General features: G+C 29.2%; 2 protein-coding genes across 2 annotated transcripts; one reads left to right on the forward strand and one right to left on the reverse strand.

The window, feature by feature from the left end:
* Window positions 1-1,271: 1,271 nt before the first annotated feature.
* LOC129298293 (non-specific lipid transfer protein GPI-anchored 2-like) lies at window positions 1,272-3,328 on the reverse strand. The gene is made up of 3 exons (XM_054936693.1): window positions 2,845-3,328; window positions 2,580-2,648; window positions 1,272-1,630 (listed from the first exon to the last, which is right to left on the reverse strand). The coding sequence occupies exons 1-3, from the start codon at window positions 3,326-3,328 to the stop codon at window positions 1,272-1,274; spliced, it is 912 nt and encodes a 303-aa protein (XP_054792668.1).
* A 7,456-nt stretch (window positions 3,329-10,784) lies between these two features.
* Window positions 10,785-12,563, forward strand: LOC129298294 (non-specific lipid transfer protein GPI-anchored 20-like). Its single transcript, XM_054936694.1, has 4 exons — window positions 10,785-11,253; window positions 11,363-11,389; window positions 11,541-11,614; window positions 12,215-12,563. The coding sequence occupies exons 1-4, from the start codon at window positions 10,908-10,910 to the stop codon at window positions 12,242-12,244; spliced, it is 477 nt and encodes a 158-aa protein (XP_054792669.1). The 5' UTR covers window positions 10,785-10,907; the 3' UTR covers window positions 12,245-12,563.
* Window positions 12,564-17,821: the final 5,258 nt, after the last annotated feature.

Below are 17,821 nucleotides of genomic sequence, written 5' to 3' on the forward strand. Positions count from 1 at the left end.
TTTAAGAAAATAAAATAAAATTATATTTCCTTATTTTTTGAAATCTTTCTTCATCATGGATTTATTTATTTTTTTAGTAATTTTAATTTATCAATGAAGGTATGATAATAATTTCACCTTGCGTTTCCAATAATACTTTCCTTTTTCTGATTGTCGAATTGGGAGAATTATCATTCTCATTCCCGCTAATGAGAGAATGGAGTTTATTTTATTTATTTATTTATTTATTTCATTATGCGTATGACATATTTTACAATTTGTATTACTATATTTTTTTATCAAAATATTTCTCTATAAGACTTAAAAAATAAAAAATTAATATTTTTGTTAATTATTAGAAATATTTTTATATTACTTGTTTTAAACTCAAGTACCAATAACATCCATCCCCTAAAATTGAAATATATAACATATATTTTCATGCATATATTCCAAAATTTTGAAAATTGTTGTATTCGATGTATATCAGATACACAAAGGCATACCGGTATTTTTTAGACATGAACCATATCAAATACAAAATTTTTAAAACCATATATTATTCACGAATTATATAAACCATACAAGATGTCAGATGAAGAAACAACTTTTTTTCCCCGTGTGTATGAGATTGAGAGTGCCTGGATTCGAACTTGTGGCTTGACTTGTGAAAACAAAACATTTTCACCTCCAAGCATAATGATGACAAAGGGAGTGGACAATCTGTTATATTATAATTTCATAATAGAATTTTCTTTGATGCCTCGAAAAATATTTTGTTAGCAAAAATGAGAAATGCATCTGTTATAATTCTTTTTTTAAAAAAATTCTCATTTACTATTTTAAAAACATTTTTTTTCGTATATCAAACATTGCCTAACTTACACTCTATGTATTACACAGCAACACAGCAATTATTCTCATTCTAATTGAATGTTGTAAAAGCAGACAACATCCCACAAAAACTAATGTCATAACACACACACACAGAGTACACACACATCTGCGGATGGAAATATAAGTGGGAAGAGGCAAGTGAACATTAAAATTATTTCAAAGAGAAAAGAAAGACCAGAGTAAATGAAGCATAGGATAAATTAACGACGAAAAAACCAGTTGGCACACATATTTGAACAAACAACAAGTGAATAACAAAATCTTCCTCTACAGTATTTAAGCAACAACAATTCTGTTTTCTCTTGTACATGTAATGTATATATAGTTGTCCCATGAACTAAGTCTAATTTGCCCCAAAAAAAAAGAACTAAGTCTAATACACGTGATTGGTTCAATTATTGAGAGTAATGACATGGAAATGAATGAAGATTAGCTAAATAAGCTGGATCAGCAGTACACATGTACATCATAAGCAGAAAAATTAACGTTATAAGTAGTAGCCACCTTGTGTTCCTGCATATCTGAGTCGTTGATGAACTGTCACTGTGGTGGTGCCCTGCTCCTCCTCCTACCACTCCATGAGGATTCCATTCTCCACCTGGCCTTGTCCTTGCCCCATTACTGCCACGGCTACCGGAGGAACCGCCTCTGGCTCCACCACCTCCGATGCCACCAGTGCCCTCTCTGGCTCCGCCACCGGCTGCGGCGCCCTTAGATGGTATTGTCGCCTGAGAAGATGTCCCCCTTCCAGACCCTATATATAATATCATATTTGAGACAGACAATAAGATAATTAAAAAACAATTATCTTATAAGTTATATATATATATATATATATATATATAGATATATATCAACCGATGGTTCACAACCAATCTAGTTTTTATTTTAAAACATTAATTAAAAAAACATCATAATATCTATATATATATATATATATATATCCTCCGTTTCTTTTAAGGATCAAAATATCTATATTGAAGAAGGTAGCAGAGAAAGAGCCACATCTCAATACCATCGACATAATGTTTACTCAGTGAAAATATAAATGTTCTTTTTTTTATGATTTTTTTATTAAAATGCATATAAAATTTATGTATTTACTTGTGAGTGTGAGAAAGAGGGAGAGAGATTTTATATAAGTAAATTTTGGTTCATTGGTTTAATTGTACTTATCTGTGGTTATATTTCATACAAGAAAACAATTTTAGTCCACTTAAGTTTCAGTTATAGCAATGTTGTTGTGTGAATCTATTTATTTCTCATTTCACTCGCATTATATTTTTTTTCTTTTGCAGGCTAAAAGAAAATCACATTGATATATTTTACCGCTAATAATTTCTTGAAAAATAAAAGTCATTGAACACGAACTGATTCGTTTTCCTTGAAAATCACATTGATATATTTCACCTCTATTTAGTTCTCATTTCACTAACATTTTTTTAATGAAGATGAACTATTTTTATTGTTTAAAATATCCTGGCTCGAAAAAAAAATAGCAATATTGAAATAACTAATTAATTTATTGCTGCACTATCTACAAATACAAATTCTGTGGCTCCATTATTTTCAGTCCTGAATAATGTTTGTTTTTGAATTTTTTACATATTTTATTTATAGCTTTATACAATATTTTTTATAGAGAATTTCAATGCTTAAAAAGGAAAAATAAGTGAGTAAGCATTTCAAGATCCGTCACCCACCACTAGAAGCAGAAGGAACTGTGAGCCCTAAAGTTGGAGAGAAGTTCAAAGGAGGAAGAGCCGGCGATTCTGTGAATTAATGAAAAGAGAAAAGATGTCATTAATTGATTCTACCTTTATGCAATATTTGTTAACAATTTTCTCAAGAAATGTACGCAACATTTGTTAATGTGTTGGAATGAGCGCAGGAAAATCTTCCGAAGTTTGGAGGAAGATAAGTCCAAAGAATCAAGAAGATAAGAGGAGCAGACACAAGAATCCAAACCTGAACACAGAGAATTCATTGACAGAGCTCCAGCAGATTCGCCATTAGCGAGAGGACAATCCGAAGACAGTGAAAGAAGTCTCGTACTGTTAAGAGGAAAGCCTAGGATCGGAGGCTCCCGAAGAAGATAACAGAAGCAAACAGCGACGCCGGATTCGGCGGCGGCATAGAAGGCATTGCAGCAGTTGGCGGAGGCGGCGTCGGCAAGATCGTTCGGCGGAGATGCAACGTAAGACAGACATGGAGAAAATAAAACGAGTTCATCGGTGCAGGTCGGTGCAGGTGACGTTACCGGCGACGCCTTGGAAGGTAGCTGTGGCGACGCCGCGGGGGGTAGCGATGGCGACGCCTCGGCGAGGAGAAGAGAACAAGAGACGACGATGAAGGCGAGAAGCGAAGGAACGGCGAATGCCATTGGAGACTGAGACGGTTGGCGAATCGTCGAAACTCGAAAGTCGAAACTGTAAAAGTTCAAGCATAGCATTGATGTTCTTTCAAGCTTTTTGTCAAATTTCTCTTTCTTGGGGTATATATAGCCATAGTGGATAAATTATTTGCAATCCCCTGGGGTGACCACAAAATTTAAAAAAGTAACATTTAGATATAAAAATTAAATAATCGGTTATTCTATTTAAGACTCAATGGGCCTGTCCTCCCAGTGAATTCAAAAGGACAAAAATCTCCTGGTAGTATTTCTAAATATTACTCGGATATCAATAGTATTTTTTATTGGATATTTTAATATATTTAATTAATTTTAATTTTTGTAATTGAAGATTTTTAATGTTATCATTTAATAATACCTTTTTAAAATTAAATTTTTTATTTATCAATGCATTTTTATATTTTTAATATACATTTTATAAAAAATTATAATTTTAAGTTTAATATTTTTCTATAAAAATATCAAACTAGTTACAAAAATATATAAAAGAAAATTTCTGTCTATTTTTATTATTATATATTTCAATTGACTTTTGAATGAAATTATTCAAATAAATTTTGGTTTATTTAATTGACTTAAAAAATAAAGGTATTTAAACATAAATTATGTTAACATTCACAATTTTTTTTTAAACTCAGTTGTAAATTTTTTTAATTTAAGCATACACCCACTGAGGAGATAGTTAACTCATTTACCTTTTCTTTTTCCTGAATAATTCATTTACCTTTCAGTATTTGCAAGCATAAATAATATATAGATTTTCATAAATATAAAAAATACTTGACAATATTAATTTGAAATCTTCCCAAAACCTTTTACATTAACAAAGAAATAAATTGTAATGTCTTGTAAATGTCAAGAAAATTATAATGTTTTTCCCCCACTTCCCAATCAGTCCCCGCATTCTTCTCCATTATTTGAACGGTTAAGACATCTTAAACAAAATTGCGTAGTTTTAACTAGTGAAGTAATCTATGCTAATCTTCTTCTTTTTTTGACCAAGTAATCTATACCTATCTAAACCAGCGGCCTAAATCTATTAAATATATGGGAAAGTATAATAAGTAAGGGTGATCAAAGGTATAGTTTGGTTTAGTTTTGATCAACACATGAACCAGACCAAACCAATCAATTTACACAAAAAATGATGCTTGATTGGTTTTTTATTAAAGTTGGTTTGGTTCAGTTTGGTTTCTATATGAATCAAGTTTTAATTTTATTTTTTTGACTTTTTTCCTTTCATATTCCAACATCAAGTCACATTCTTAACATGGAAATGAATATATATTGAAAATAAAAATATGTAAATTTCATTATCAATAAACATCAAAATATATGCATTGCAAGTAACGTTAAAACGAGTTAAATTTCATTACAAATTATTTTAATGTCTATAACAAAAAAATTGTTTTAAATCAATAAAAGGAAAATTATTTATCTAAAATTATTTAAAAGATCATTCTTGAAGTAACAATTGCCAATGCCACTAGTGCCTGTTAAGTTCAATATCTGAGAAAAAAGAGAGAGGAAAACATGTGAAAATATGAATTCAAAAATAATAATCATAACAAATAAGAGTCATAGTACTTACATGTATAAAATAAAAATAACTGGAGATCCTTAATAATCAAAAGTCATCATCATCATTTAGGATGACAACTTTAAGATCTAAAGGCAAAATAAACAAATAAATTGTAAACACGATTTATATTTAAAGGTTTCAAACTTGTTAAAATAAAATATTTATAAAGATATTACCTAACTCAATTTTCTCAATTTCCTCAATTTTCTCAACTTTCTCTTCAATATCACATGACAATGGAGTAGATCGAAACCAATTTTGTGCACATACAAAGGCTTCAACAGTCTTGGCACTCAATGAGCTTCTATATTCATTTAGTATATGACCCCCTATATTAAAAGCAGCTTATTTGTTGCACATTTTCTCTCTACTTTCCACCAAGTAGAGGTCCACTTTTAATTAATTCTCAATATCATCATCTTCATTCATGACTTTGTCAAACTTCATTGCAATTGAATCTTTTTCATTCTCTTCATGAGAAACAACTTTCTTATTTTTTTGATTGAATATTGGTTGGACTTTTCTTTATGCCATGAAAAGCCTTGTAATTTTCATACATTTTGATAAATAACTCTTTCACTTGCCAAGTATAATGTTCAGCCATGTCTTCATTGTAGAGTTTCTTTAAATTCCATTTCATAAATTTTAATTTATACCTAGGATCAAGCACCACTGCTATAAAGATCATGATATTCATATTATTCACATCTTCCCAATACTTATCACGTTTTATTTTCATTTTTATAGCCATCAAACTTAACAAAGGATCATCACTTTCACACATACTTCTCAAGGATTTTGCCATCAAGCAAAAGTCATGAAAGTATTGAGATGATGTTACAAATAATGAGTCGAAGACATTTTTAGTGACACAAAAGATTTTTAAGAACTTTACAAAAACACATGCTTTATCCCAATCTTGAATTATAGTTTGCTTCACATAGAAAATGAGTTGGTGAAGCACGAATAAATTGAACTAAATTTCTAATTCTTTGTAAAAGACTCATTAATCTCCTTTAGCCCATCATTGACAACTAAATTCATAATGTATGCACAACATCTGACATGCATATGTTCTCCTTTCATTATGTGACCATTCCAATCAAATATTTTATCTTTCACATAAGCTATAACAATATCATTAGATGAAGTATTATCAACTATAATGATAAAAACACTATTAATCCTCCAATTCAACAACAAACAACTTCCTATCAATCCACTAATGGTATCAACTTTATGGTCAGCAATTTTGACAAAAATTCAAAATTTTTTTATGCAACTTCCATTCATCGTCAATGAAATGTCTAGTAAGACATAAATAACTCATGCTCTGTATATATGTCTAGCAATCAATAGTTAGACAAACACTTTGACGAGACTTGGAAAATGCACTCCTTAACTTAGCTTGTTCAAATAAAAAAAGATTCCAACAATCTCTAGCTACTGTAAAGCATGACGGAAGAGGAAATAAAGGCTATGCAACACTGATAAAATATTGGAATCCTTCTCCCTCAACAAATTTAAAAGACAGCTCATCAACAATTATCATTTTAGCAAAAGCTTACCTACAAGAATTAAAATCAAATGCTATTCCTTTCAAACTAGTTCCACGGCCATGTCCATCCTCCATTTTCTTTTGTTGTAAAGCAAGTAGAGATTGTTTTGGATCTTTATTTCCAACTTTGATTTTCTTACATCTTGATTCTAGATGCATTGCCAAAATAGATGTTCCATTTGTTTTTTTTTTTTTTATGGCATGCATAGCCTACCCCACACCAATTACGCTTAGCTCTTGGAAATTTAGGATTACAACATTCAACTAAAGTAAAATGACTCCACACCCAAGACTAAGGTCTAGATGTTTTTCTTTTACTTGTAGTAGAATTTATGTCTTCTTGTTTTCTTTCCTCTTTCTCTTTTCCCTTCTCATTCTCCTTATCAATCTCTTCACCCTTCTCTTGATTTGATGTATTAGATGGAACGGAAGCATTGATGGTAGCAACATTGTTAGTTACGTCTAACCTTTTATTCTTTGATTTCTCTTTGTCAATATCGATTACAAGATTTATCTCAACTTTTCACTCATATTGGAAGCATTTCCTGTGCATTGACATAATGAAATTATTAATATTCATACCACTAGTTAGTGTTTATGTATGCTTTATAGTTTATATAATATACTAGTGTTTATAATAATAACAAAATAACATGCTTTAACTATTGAACAAGTTATAAGGTCACAAGGTGAGGGGTCCCTTTGGCTTAAAATATTTAATTTTTTTCAAGTAGTCCCTTATAGTCCCTACTCTCTAAGTCTCCATCCATCCACGTGGCCACATATACTATTTAATAATTTTTAAAATCTCAATTGCTTACACATCTTCATTCCCAGTGCATTTTTACGAGATATCCACTTTGGTCACCAGCTAATTAACTATATATACTATATTATATACGGTGTGTAATTGTAATTTTTTTTAAGGAATAAATGTTTTTTTGGTAGCCCACCCGATTTATCAAAGCTTTGCCTCAACTATATCCGGATCCGACCCACGTCATGCACCTAGCATGGTGGGTAAGTCTCCCAACGAGAATTTTCTACATACACGAGGCTCGAACTCGAGACCTTGCTTAAATAAAATCGAGCTGCTTATCACTCGGAACAACTCCTGTTGGTTGAAGGAATAGAAATTGGCATGGAGAACAGGAGATACCATCTCTCAAGCCAACGTCATTACAAATAGCCAAATACAATGACCGCTTGACCAGTCTGATATTGAACCACAAAGGCAAGAGAGCCCAATTACGGTGTAATAATATAAAACAAAGAAGAAATATGCCACAAAGTCAAGCAACAATTCCTCCTACGATTTACAATATGAGCAATCAAATAATAAACTATTAAACCGATAAACTAATGTTTGGACGCATCTATAAAAATCATATAGGAGCAAATAGTCACATATGCAAATGGCCGCATAAAGTCATGATGATTGATAAACTAATAAATTTAAATAGAAGACAGTAAAGAGTAACAGATAAGAATCAACCAGTTGCAGTCATGGATGTGAAGTATTTCACTCTTCAATTGGCAATGACAAAACACCTCTCCTTTTTCTAGACTGTATTTGACTCTAAAGGCAATTAATAAAATTGAGAAAAGTAAGATTAGGGATTCTACTAAAGTATTTTGAGTTTGGGCTGGACTTTAATTGAGGTTAAAATTTAAAATAATAAACAATAATTAATAGTATAATGTTAATTATAAAAAATACATTTAAAAATATAAAAAGATATAATTCAAGTTTGGTGAAGGTTTCAAAGAAAAACAAAACAAAACCTGAACCAAACCGTTTGATTTTTTAATTTATAAAATGAAACCAAACCTTACTAATGATTAATTTTATTAGGTTTTGATTGAATTAGTTTTGTTTGATTGGTTTTATTCGGCTTTACTGCCCCTTGATAATTAGGAGATGTAGAGGCCATAAAAATGTGAATTTGTATTTCGATGTTGACATGAAAACTTTATTTATTAGTTATTAATAAATATATGGGAAAATAAAATTTGTAGTCCCTCAACTCTGTCTCATTACCAATTTGATCCCTCAAATTTAATTTTTATTGATTTGATCTTTTACATTTTTTTAAATTTTCATATTATTCCTTTAAGTTTTAAAAAATAAATTTACTATCAAATTAATTCAATATGTAAAGTATTTTGATGATTTGACACATATATTTAGATAAATGAGAATGAATAAATTAGCCTTCAAATAAGTTCAATTTTTATTAATATTTTTCTTTACATTGTATTTTGTTAATTTATTTTTCAAAATTTCTGAGTTTGTGTTTTCTGTCCCTAAATAATTAACCTTTTTTTCATTACTCTACATGACTGTCACCAATAATATGTTAGCTATGCCAACCAATTTTAATAGTGGTATTTCTTATTTAAACAATAAGGCCCAAATTAATAATTGAAAAAAATATAAAGAACTACGTCAATAAAATTAGATTTGAAGGTCAAAATTAATAACTAAAACAAACATGAGGAAGTAAAAGTTTTATCATCTTACCTAAATAATATTCAAAAGCACTCTTTTAACCTGAAAAATATAACTTATCTAAACTATGGGTTCACCAAACCCTTAGCTTAAAGCAAAGTAAGACAGACAAGAATCTATGGTGGATATGTGGTTTCATAAGGTATAATCACATGAAGAATCATGAAGCAGGTTTTCCAACATGGAGATTGTTGGCAAGTTCACATTAAATTGGATGAGTTGTTGCAAAGTAGAGCACGCAAACAAAACTAATCCAAATTATTTTATCTTCGGTTATCTAACTGATCCCATTAATTCACAGCTCAACTACCGCAATCTTATTTGACTTCTCATTGCCGCCCTATTTCCCTTTATTAATTTTGCAAGCAGTCAACCTTGTTCATCCTCCACGTAATATAATATTACTTTTGTCTTAAATTATAAAATACTTTTAAGAAGATTCAGCATTTAAAATATAAGATACTTTAATGAAAGTAATATTTTATTAATAATATTTTTTTTAAATATTATCATTCTCATATATTCTCTCTTTTTAATATTTTTTAATAAATTGAGTGTTAAACGAAGGACATTTTTAAAAAATTTTATTTATTTTAAAAAAATATTGCTGTAAAATGTATGTAATGGGCTTTATTGACATATATAATTTTATCTAAAAGTGTCTTATAATATAAAATAGAAGGAGTAGCAAGTATTTATGTATTCAATCAAATAACTGCATTTAGCATCTATTCAATTCATAATCTTTAACACATAAAAAATATTAAAATATTTTTAAAAAATTACTCCATTTGGTTTTATTTATAAGTTATTTTTAATATATTTTATTAAAATTTATTAATCATGTCCAAAATTCTAATAATTTTTTATTTTATCCTTATTAGATATACTCTTTAGTCCTTTAGATGATATCTTTTAGAAACCTTACTTAATTCAAAATATAAGCCATAAGTCAATTTTTATGATTTCTTGTTTAACTTTATCTCTCCTTTATTTATTAATCTATTTTGAAAAAAAAATGATACATTGAAATTTCAATTATCATTGTTAAGGCAAATATAAAAGATATTTACTAAGGATATAATTGAAAATATCTACTCCCTTCATTTAAAAATATAAGATATTTTTAACTGAATTTTACCCTCTAATAAAGTAGTTACTTACTTTCAAACTGACCCTATCTTTTCATATTTATCCCTATTAAACACCCTATAATAAATGTAAAGTCATTATTAATAGAGGCACTTTTGAAAAAAAAAACAATGATTACATCTCAAAACTAAAAATACCTCACATTTTTTAACATCCAACTCCCCAAAAAGTACCTTGCATTTTTTAACAGAAGGAGTGATTTTTTTAAAAAAATTTAATGTTTCATCTAATTTTTCTTGAAAATTATAAAGTAGTTATTAATGTCCTATATTGTAGTAAGAAGAATACTAGATACTTTAATAACATATTTTCTCTCTATTCACATTTAATAAGAAGTAAAAAAATTTAAAAAAAACTCAATGATGCAAAGACATGCCTTATACAGGATAAAAAATTTTCTTATTTACTTTATAAATACAGAAGGGAATAATATTTAATTGTAATTTAATTTAGAATCTGTTTATTTTCTTCATAATAAAAGAAAAAAAACAAATTATGCAAGAGTTCACGTATTAAAACATGCCAATTTCATGCTAAAAAAACAGAGTATACCAATCTTACCAACTTACTTCAAATTCTTCCACTTGGAACAGATTAGTTTGAAGTGGTTGATCTCCTAAACCAACTTCTACTTCATTCCCCTCACACCATTCCCTCCACTTCCTTCTATAAAATCCAAACCCTTCTACGTTCTCTCTCACCCAAACCATCAAAATTCAAAAATACTTCTGAATTTGATCGCTTCACTTTCAGTTTCCATAACCCCACAAGCCAAAAAAAAAAATCTCAACAGAACAGAACAAAACAGAGTAATATGGAGCATTTTCAGCCAAGGTGGTTCTCTGTGGTGGTGGCCACCGTGGTGATGGTTGCAGTGATGGTTGCTCCGGCAAGTGGTCAGATTAGCTCCCCATGTAACACATCGATCATAAATACCTTCACACCTTGTATGAACTACCTGACGAACAGCAGCGCCGGCGGATCCTCCATGCCCACAACACAGTGCTGTGATTCTCTGAAGTCTCTCGCCAGCGGAGGCATGGACTGTCTGTGCCTCATAGTCACTGGTAGTGTTCCCTTCCAATTACCTATTAACAGAACATTAGCCATCTCCCTACCACGTGCCTGTCGCATGCCACGTGTCCCTGTTCAGTGCAAAGGTATTTTACCCTTCTCTTAATATCGCTTACAATGTGTTAGCTTTGATCTTTCATTGAAGCAAATGAGAAAGCTAATGAGTTCATGTTCTGTTTTTTTTTTTTCCCCCAGCCTCTGGTTCACCACTCCCTGCACCAGGTATTTCCCAATATAACATTTTCTTTCCCCACTTTAACTCTGAGTTTGAATAAATAATAAGTCATGTTATTCCTTTTAAAAAAATAATATGACTTGTTATAAATTTTATATTCCATATCTTTGTATTGATGTTAATTGATATCAATCACAGGACCTGCATCTCTGGCCCATCTCCTTCACCGAGATCGGCTCCCTCTGGATTCACTCCATCTCCTAGCCCTCAAGGTATTCTTCAATTCAATCAACCTTTCAATTATACTTTCTTAAAAATTTTCCAAAACTATATAAATTTTATCAACATCATAGTTTTCAGTTTATAATTCATCTTGACAGGTATAAATATAATAGGTGTTCGGATTAAAAAAAATCACAATTTAGATTTATAATTAATTTTGAGATATAAATGAACGTTTGAATATTTTTAAGAAAGTTATAATTTTAACTTATGAGTTCATAATTGATTTTACGTGTAACAGAGGCACTTGCATATATTTTCACAAAATCATAATTTTGACCTTTAAAATTGATTAACTTTGTTATCCAAACATATACTAACCTTTTGTATAGGAGAAAAATAGAGAGGAAGGAAAATTAAGAGAGAAGACTTCTAAATATAATAAAAAAAGTTACCATTTTGGAAATTTCTTCTTCTAGTTTTCTCTCATTTCTATTTTCTTTTTACTTTTCTCTTCATTCAAACCAAGCCTAAATATCACTCCAAACATGTTATTAGACATGCCAAGACTATTTCACATGAACATGTGTATGTGTGGGATTACTGATAAATAAGCATAATATAATGTTGTTGTATGTTTGATGATGCAGTGCCTTCCATTATGCCTTCACCGCCAATGACACCTTCAGAGGCACCTGAATCAGACACACAACCCCATCATCATCATCATCTCCACCAGTGGATAATACTAATACACCACCATCAACATCAACAACATCATCAACATCTGGGCGTACTACTAATCTGACTCCATCATCATCTTCTGCTATGTCTTCTTCCACTTTCTTACTTCTCATTGCTTCTACACTAGTTGGTCTTCTCAACTACTTCTACTAATTTCCCTCTTGTGTCAGTGTTCGTGTTCTGCATTATTCATGTGCTATTGTACCTACCATAGCCTGCAAAATATATTCTTATGGGTTGTGACTGTTGTTGGTTTGGAGTTTTGTTTTAGGTCATTTCAAACCCATGTTGGGTAGTTTTACCATTTATATTTATTTAAAAGCACTTTGTACTGCATTGTATATGAGTTTATAGAAATAAAGAACATTTTATTTTTATTGAAATATATGTGCAACGGGAACAAACATAAATAATATATGTTATGGGAATGGGAAGCTGCACTATTTACAGAGTCTTAAGTAAGTCCTATTTGGTGGCTATCCATGTACAAACCTGTAGAATGGGGTAGGAGATCCCACCTGATAAGTGAGATGTGTAACACCATACTTTTAAAAAAAAACAATATTTATTAAAACCCACCCTGGCTATCATGATAATTAAATGACAAAATTTATCTTTTAAAAAGCTTATATAGTAGGAAGAATGAAAACTATTTTTTTTAAAAAATGCTACCATAGCAGAAACATAATTTATCATGATAGAAAAAAAATCAAACATGCTTGAATAAACTTTGCCATGGTAGAAAAAGGACTTTTCCTTAATTAAGTAAAACAAATTTAAAACTGATTACTATGATAAAAAAACTTTAACTTAATAAACAAGTCCTACAATAGTAAATAATAGTTTACTAAATATAATAGGGTCTCATTTCTAATAGAGTATAATTGCAATTTTTTTCTTTATAAAACCTAAAACAATATGAAATCAGAGTTCCCAGACAAAAATTTCATATAAAGATTGCTTCTCTTTTCCAACAAATATTCAAATATAGTGATTCAAGTATCACCCAAAATATTTAATATATTCCATTCTTGGCCCAAGTTTGATGCACAATACTTTTCACTGTAAACCTTAGTTCACAATATCTTTTTTTTTTTTTTTTGAGCAAAAGTTCACAATATCTATTTAGGGCCCAAACATCATTTCCCAAATCTTTAACACTGCAAGGTAAAGCAAAGCCTCCTATCAAAAAAAAAAAAAAAGTTAAAGCAGAGCCAAAATTTGGGACGAACAACTTGACCAAAACAGTACAATACAATAATCTACATCCTATAAAAGTCCTATAATCCATTAAACATAGTCAAATATGAAAATTGATGCATATATAATTTTCAAACAAATATGAATTCCAGACAATGTTACATTCTTCCAACCTCAAAAATTTCATACTAACATAATATTATATATATATATATGTATGTATCAATATTTTAATCTCACTAGCAATTTATTTCCAAACAATAATTATACATATGCGAACAACATTTAATTGAAATAAAATACATACAACTAATCACAATACACACCATGACATGATAGTAAGGGCTACCTTTGCTCCTTGTAAACACATTTCCCTGAACAAGTTTATTAATTCCACCAACACGCTAACACCATGCTCTGCATAATATTTAATAACAAGCATAATTAATATTAATGATTAAACACTAAATATAACATAATGTTAGGGTTAGATTAATTATCCTTATTAATCCAACACCCATCTTATCACTTAAACTTTTAAACTTAATCACCCCTATATTTACACCACGCTTTTAATATACCCATTAAATTTTTTGTCACCATAATTAATCTCTTGGGAACCTTAATTTTTACATCTAGTTAAATCCCAAAATCTAGGGCTTGACTTAAGCCACAATCATCATTTAAATACCTTAAAAACATTTTCTAAATCCAAACAAACTCTTAATTATCACAAAGAAACTCCAGTTTTTTCTAAATTGTATTTTCTTTAAAAAATTAAATTTACTATCACAAATAAATTTCTTCATCTCAATTACATTCTTATAATTCAATAACCTCATTTCACTCATTAGAGCTATTAAACAACAATAATTTCCTCAAGTCATTCTTAGTCTCAAAATTCCAATAGTAAAATGCCTACAAAAATTACTAATATTCACATTTAATAATAAACCTTAAAATCAATCCATTTAATCATTGACATGAACTCCATTAACCCAAAATAAACCATTAAATTTGAAATATATCACTACCATATTCATAAATAATTATTTTCTTAATTAAAACCTAGCTTTAACTCATCAAATAAATTATTTGGATAAATCTAAATCATACAAACTCTCATTCCTATCTCTTTGACTCCATTAAAATCTAAATAATTGCTAAAATCATCCAAACATTTGAAATCTACCAAACTCTAAAATTTTTGCCCATCAAGAAATCGGAAACTAGAAGAATAAAATGACTAAAAAAATATTTAAAATATATATCTTGTCTTAGAATACTAAAAATCACTTTCAAAATATCTTATTATGAGACCTCTTCCAAGAATTCTCTTACCCGCGGGCTCAGTTTTTTCTCCCATTTCTCCCGCACTGGAATCGCGTCGTGCGCAGGAAAGGAGAAGGAAATGGAGTTTGAAGGGGGTATTTTAATTGGTTTGTGGGCCAAGGCCCACGTGCCATCATCAGGCCATAGCCTTTCCCCCCTTTTCCCCCTTTCATTTTATATCTTCTTTCTTTGTCTTTTTTTTTTTTTAAATACAAACAACCCCTACACATTTTGATTTTATATATATATATATATATTGTATATTGTCTTATTTTATTTTCTAAGATTAAAAATTCAAAAGATTAGGTTGAGTTTCCCTTCTTTTTTTTTAAGCAAAACTTTTTACTTATTCTCACTTGTAAAAAAAAAATCATATCTCGAAATTAAGTCCTCAGGATTTAACTCCTTTTAATTAAATTTATATTTATTTAAATAACTATATATAGAATAATTCTATCATAATATTATTTAAATCATAAAATAAAAATTGGGATGTTGCAAGATAATTCAATCATGTAGTTCTGTTTATTAGACAATAACATGATATGTATAATTAGATATATTATCAATATCAGTAGATGTTAGTCTTAGTAAAAGGGGTGATAACCTCTTGAGCATATTTTTGAATTTGAGTTCATGTAAATGTAAAAAAAATATCTTTAGGAAAGCTCACTCTAAATTGAGCTCAACAATACTTGAATTTGACCTAGTTGATAGTCATATCAAAGATATACTATTAGTATCAATTTTAGATAGAAGAGAAAACATTATTCAATGTAACAATAGAAGTACAAAGTCAGGTATATATTAGATAATTAGGCAAACACTAGTTACTACAACAATCTGATGGTGGTGGTGGCGTCTATATATATATTATATATATATAATATTTCTATCATGCTTTCTATTTTCTCATTTGCTCATGCTATGTTCATGGTCCATTGGTGCCACTTTCTCACAATTAGTGTGAAAGATCTTGAACTTACCTCTTCAACCCGGCAAGTTTTTTAGCCAGAGTTAACACTTAAGAAAAAGAAAACACATGCACAGAAGATAGATCAATAGCAAAATTGCATTAAAACACAAGACTATATTATTCTTCAATTAAAAGAGGCAAGACTAGTCTATTTACTTAATCATTGTCTAAAATTAACCATCTCCATTATTGAGTCAAAAGCCAACTATTTCCATGGTCTAAAAAGGGTCAATATAGGAATTCCATATTTGATACAAACCTTAACTTTGACTATATCAATTATGCAAACAAGCATTGTTTTTTTTATTACCAATTGTGATCGTGAATTCTAGAAGGATGCTTCTTCTTGTGAGATTTATTGAAAAATATTCACAATAATATTAATGTTACTATGTTACCTTCTTCCTAGAGCTAAAGTTGAGATAGATTATGGGTGTAATAGTTGTTTTTTTTTTTTACTTTATAGAAGTAAGGATCAAGCTCAATTAAAATGAGTAGCATCAAAACACATGGTATCGAATGGTTTATATTAGGTAATAAAAAAATATTTTTAATAATCAAAACTACAATTAAACTAAAGCAAATAATTTAGAATTTAAAAATTGTGATATATATTTTAGAATTTGACACGATTAACATTTAAGACATTTTCATGACCATGAGGTTTAAAAGGATAGTTAAAGCTCAAACACAATCTAAAAATACATCCCAAATTATGGATCTCAATTTCAAGTCTATGATGCCATGGGTCATGATATTATAGTAATTTTGGATATTCCAACTATTATGAGGCAAGCCAATAATTTATTTTCTTGTTGTCCAACACTAAATATGTAGTATCAAATAAGTTATAATAGATAATAAAAAATGCTACAAATAATCAAAACTACTAATAAACTAAAATACATAATATAAAATGCTCCTTTCCCAATGTTTTGAGAGGAGGTTCAAAAATAAAAATCATGCTAAATCAGAACAATGATATCGAAATATATGTAGTATAATTTAATAAGAAGAATATTAATTATCAAAATTGTTATCAAAGTATAAGAATCAAGAAAAATTTTAAATTAATGATTTATCATTTTCCTTTTTAAAATGCTGAAAAGGAAGCGATAAAGATTTTGATCACACTCAATTAGAATAAGTGGTATCAAAATATTGGTATCACATAAGAAGAATTAGTATTGACAATTAATATTGGTATCATATAAATTGTATCAAATATAAATTATCTACCAAAGAGTTAAGTAAATTACAAACACGTCCTCATTCAAACGAGGGATAAAAAAAATATTCTAAGCTATTTTCATTCTTATAATATGTCATCATCACATCATAAACATGTATGAAAAATTCATGAGAATAGAGCTTCAAATGACTAATAAAATCAGCTACTAAAGTCAAAGGATGTAGTCCTTGCAAAGTAAAAAAAGAAAAGAAAAGATATAAGCGCACATACTGTACACACTAACATATATTATTAATTAATTATAAATATTTATAATTCATAGCCTTATAAGTGCACTCCATTCTGAATAATGAGCTAGCAAGTTACAAATCAAATGAATGAGATCTCTTAGTATGGTACAGTTATAGAAAATGTTGTTATTGCCGTTAACATATGACATGATACTCAAATGTATCAACCCCAATGGTCTGGTGCCAACTTTTTATTTGACCTTATAATTGAACCAGCCATTAACTCGAATAGGTTTTGAAACTTACTAATTTACAATCGAGCTTGATTAAAAAAATATATGTAAATGCATATAAAAGTATGCCCTTTTCTGATGATCCCAAAATAAAGTATGGGTTACAACAGCGTTTATTAATTATTCTATAAATTAGGAAAATATAATTTTTTTATTTAATAAAAAGTCATATGTAAATAGATAATTTATAATGAAAAAATAATTTCATAAAAATAAAATTACATGCCTTTTGTTAAGGTTGTCGTGTGTCATCTTCAACACTAGATTGTTAAACTCATTATTTTAAAATT

The sequence above is a fragment of the Prosopis cineraria genome, unplaced genomic scaffold, assembly GCF_029017545.1.
Source record: "Prosopis cineraria cultivar Desert tree isolate PC_DT_omini unplaced genomic scaffold, ASM2901754v1 PC764, whole genome shotgun sequence".
NCBI lineage: Eukaryota > Viridiplantae > Streptophyta > Magnoliopsida > Fabales > Fabaceae > Prosopis > Prosopis cineraria.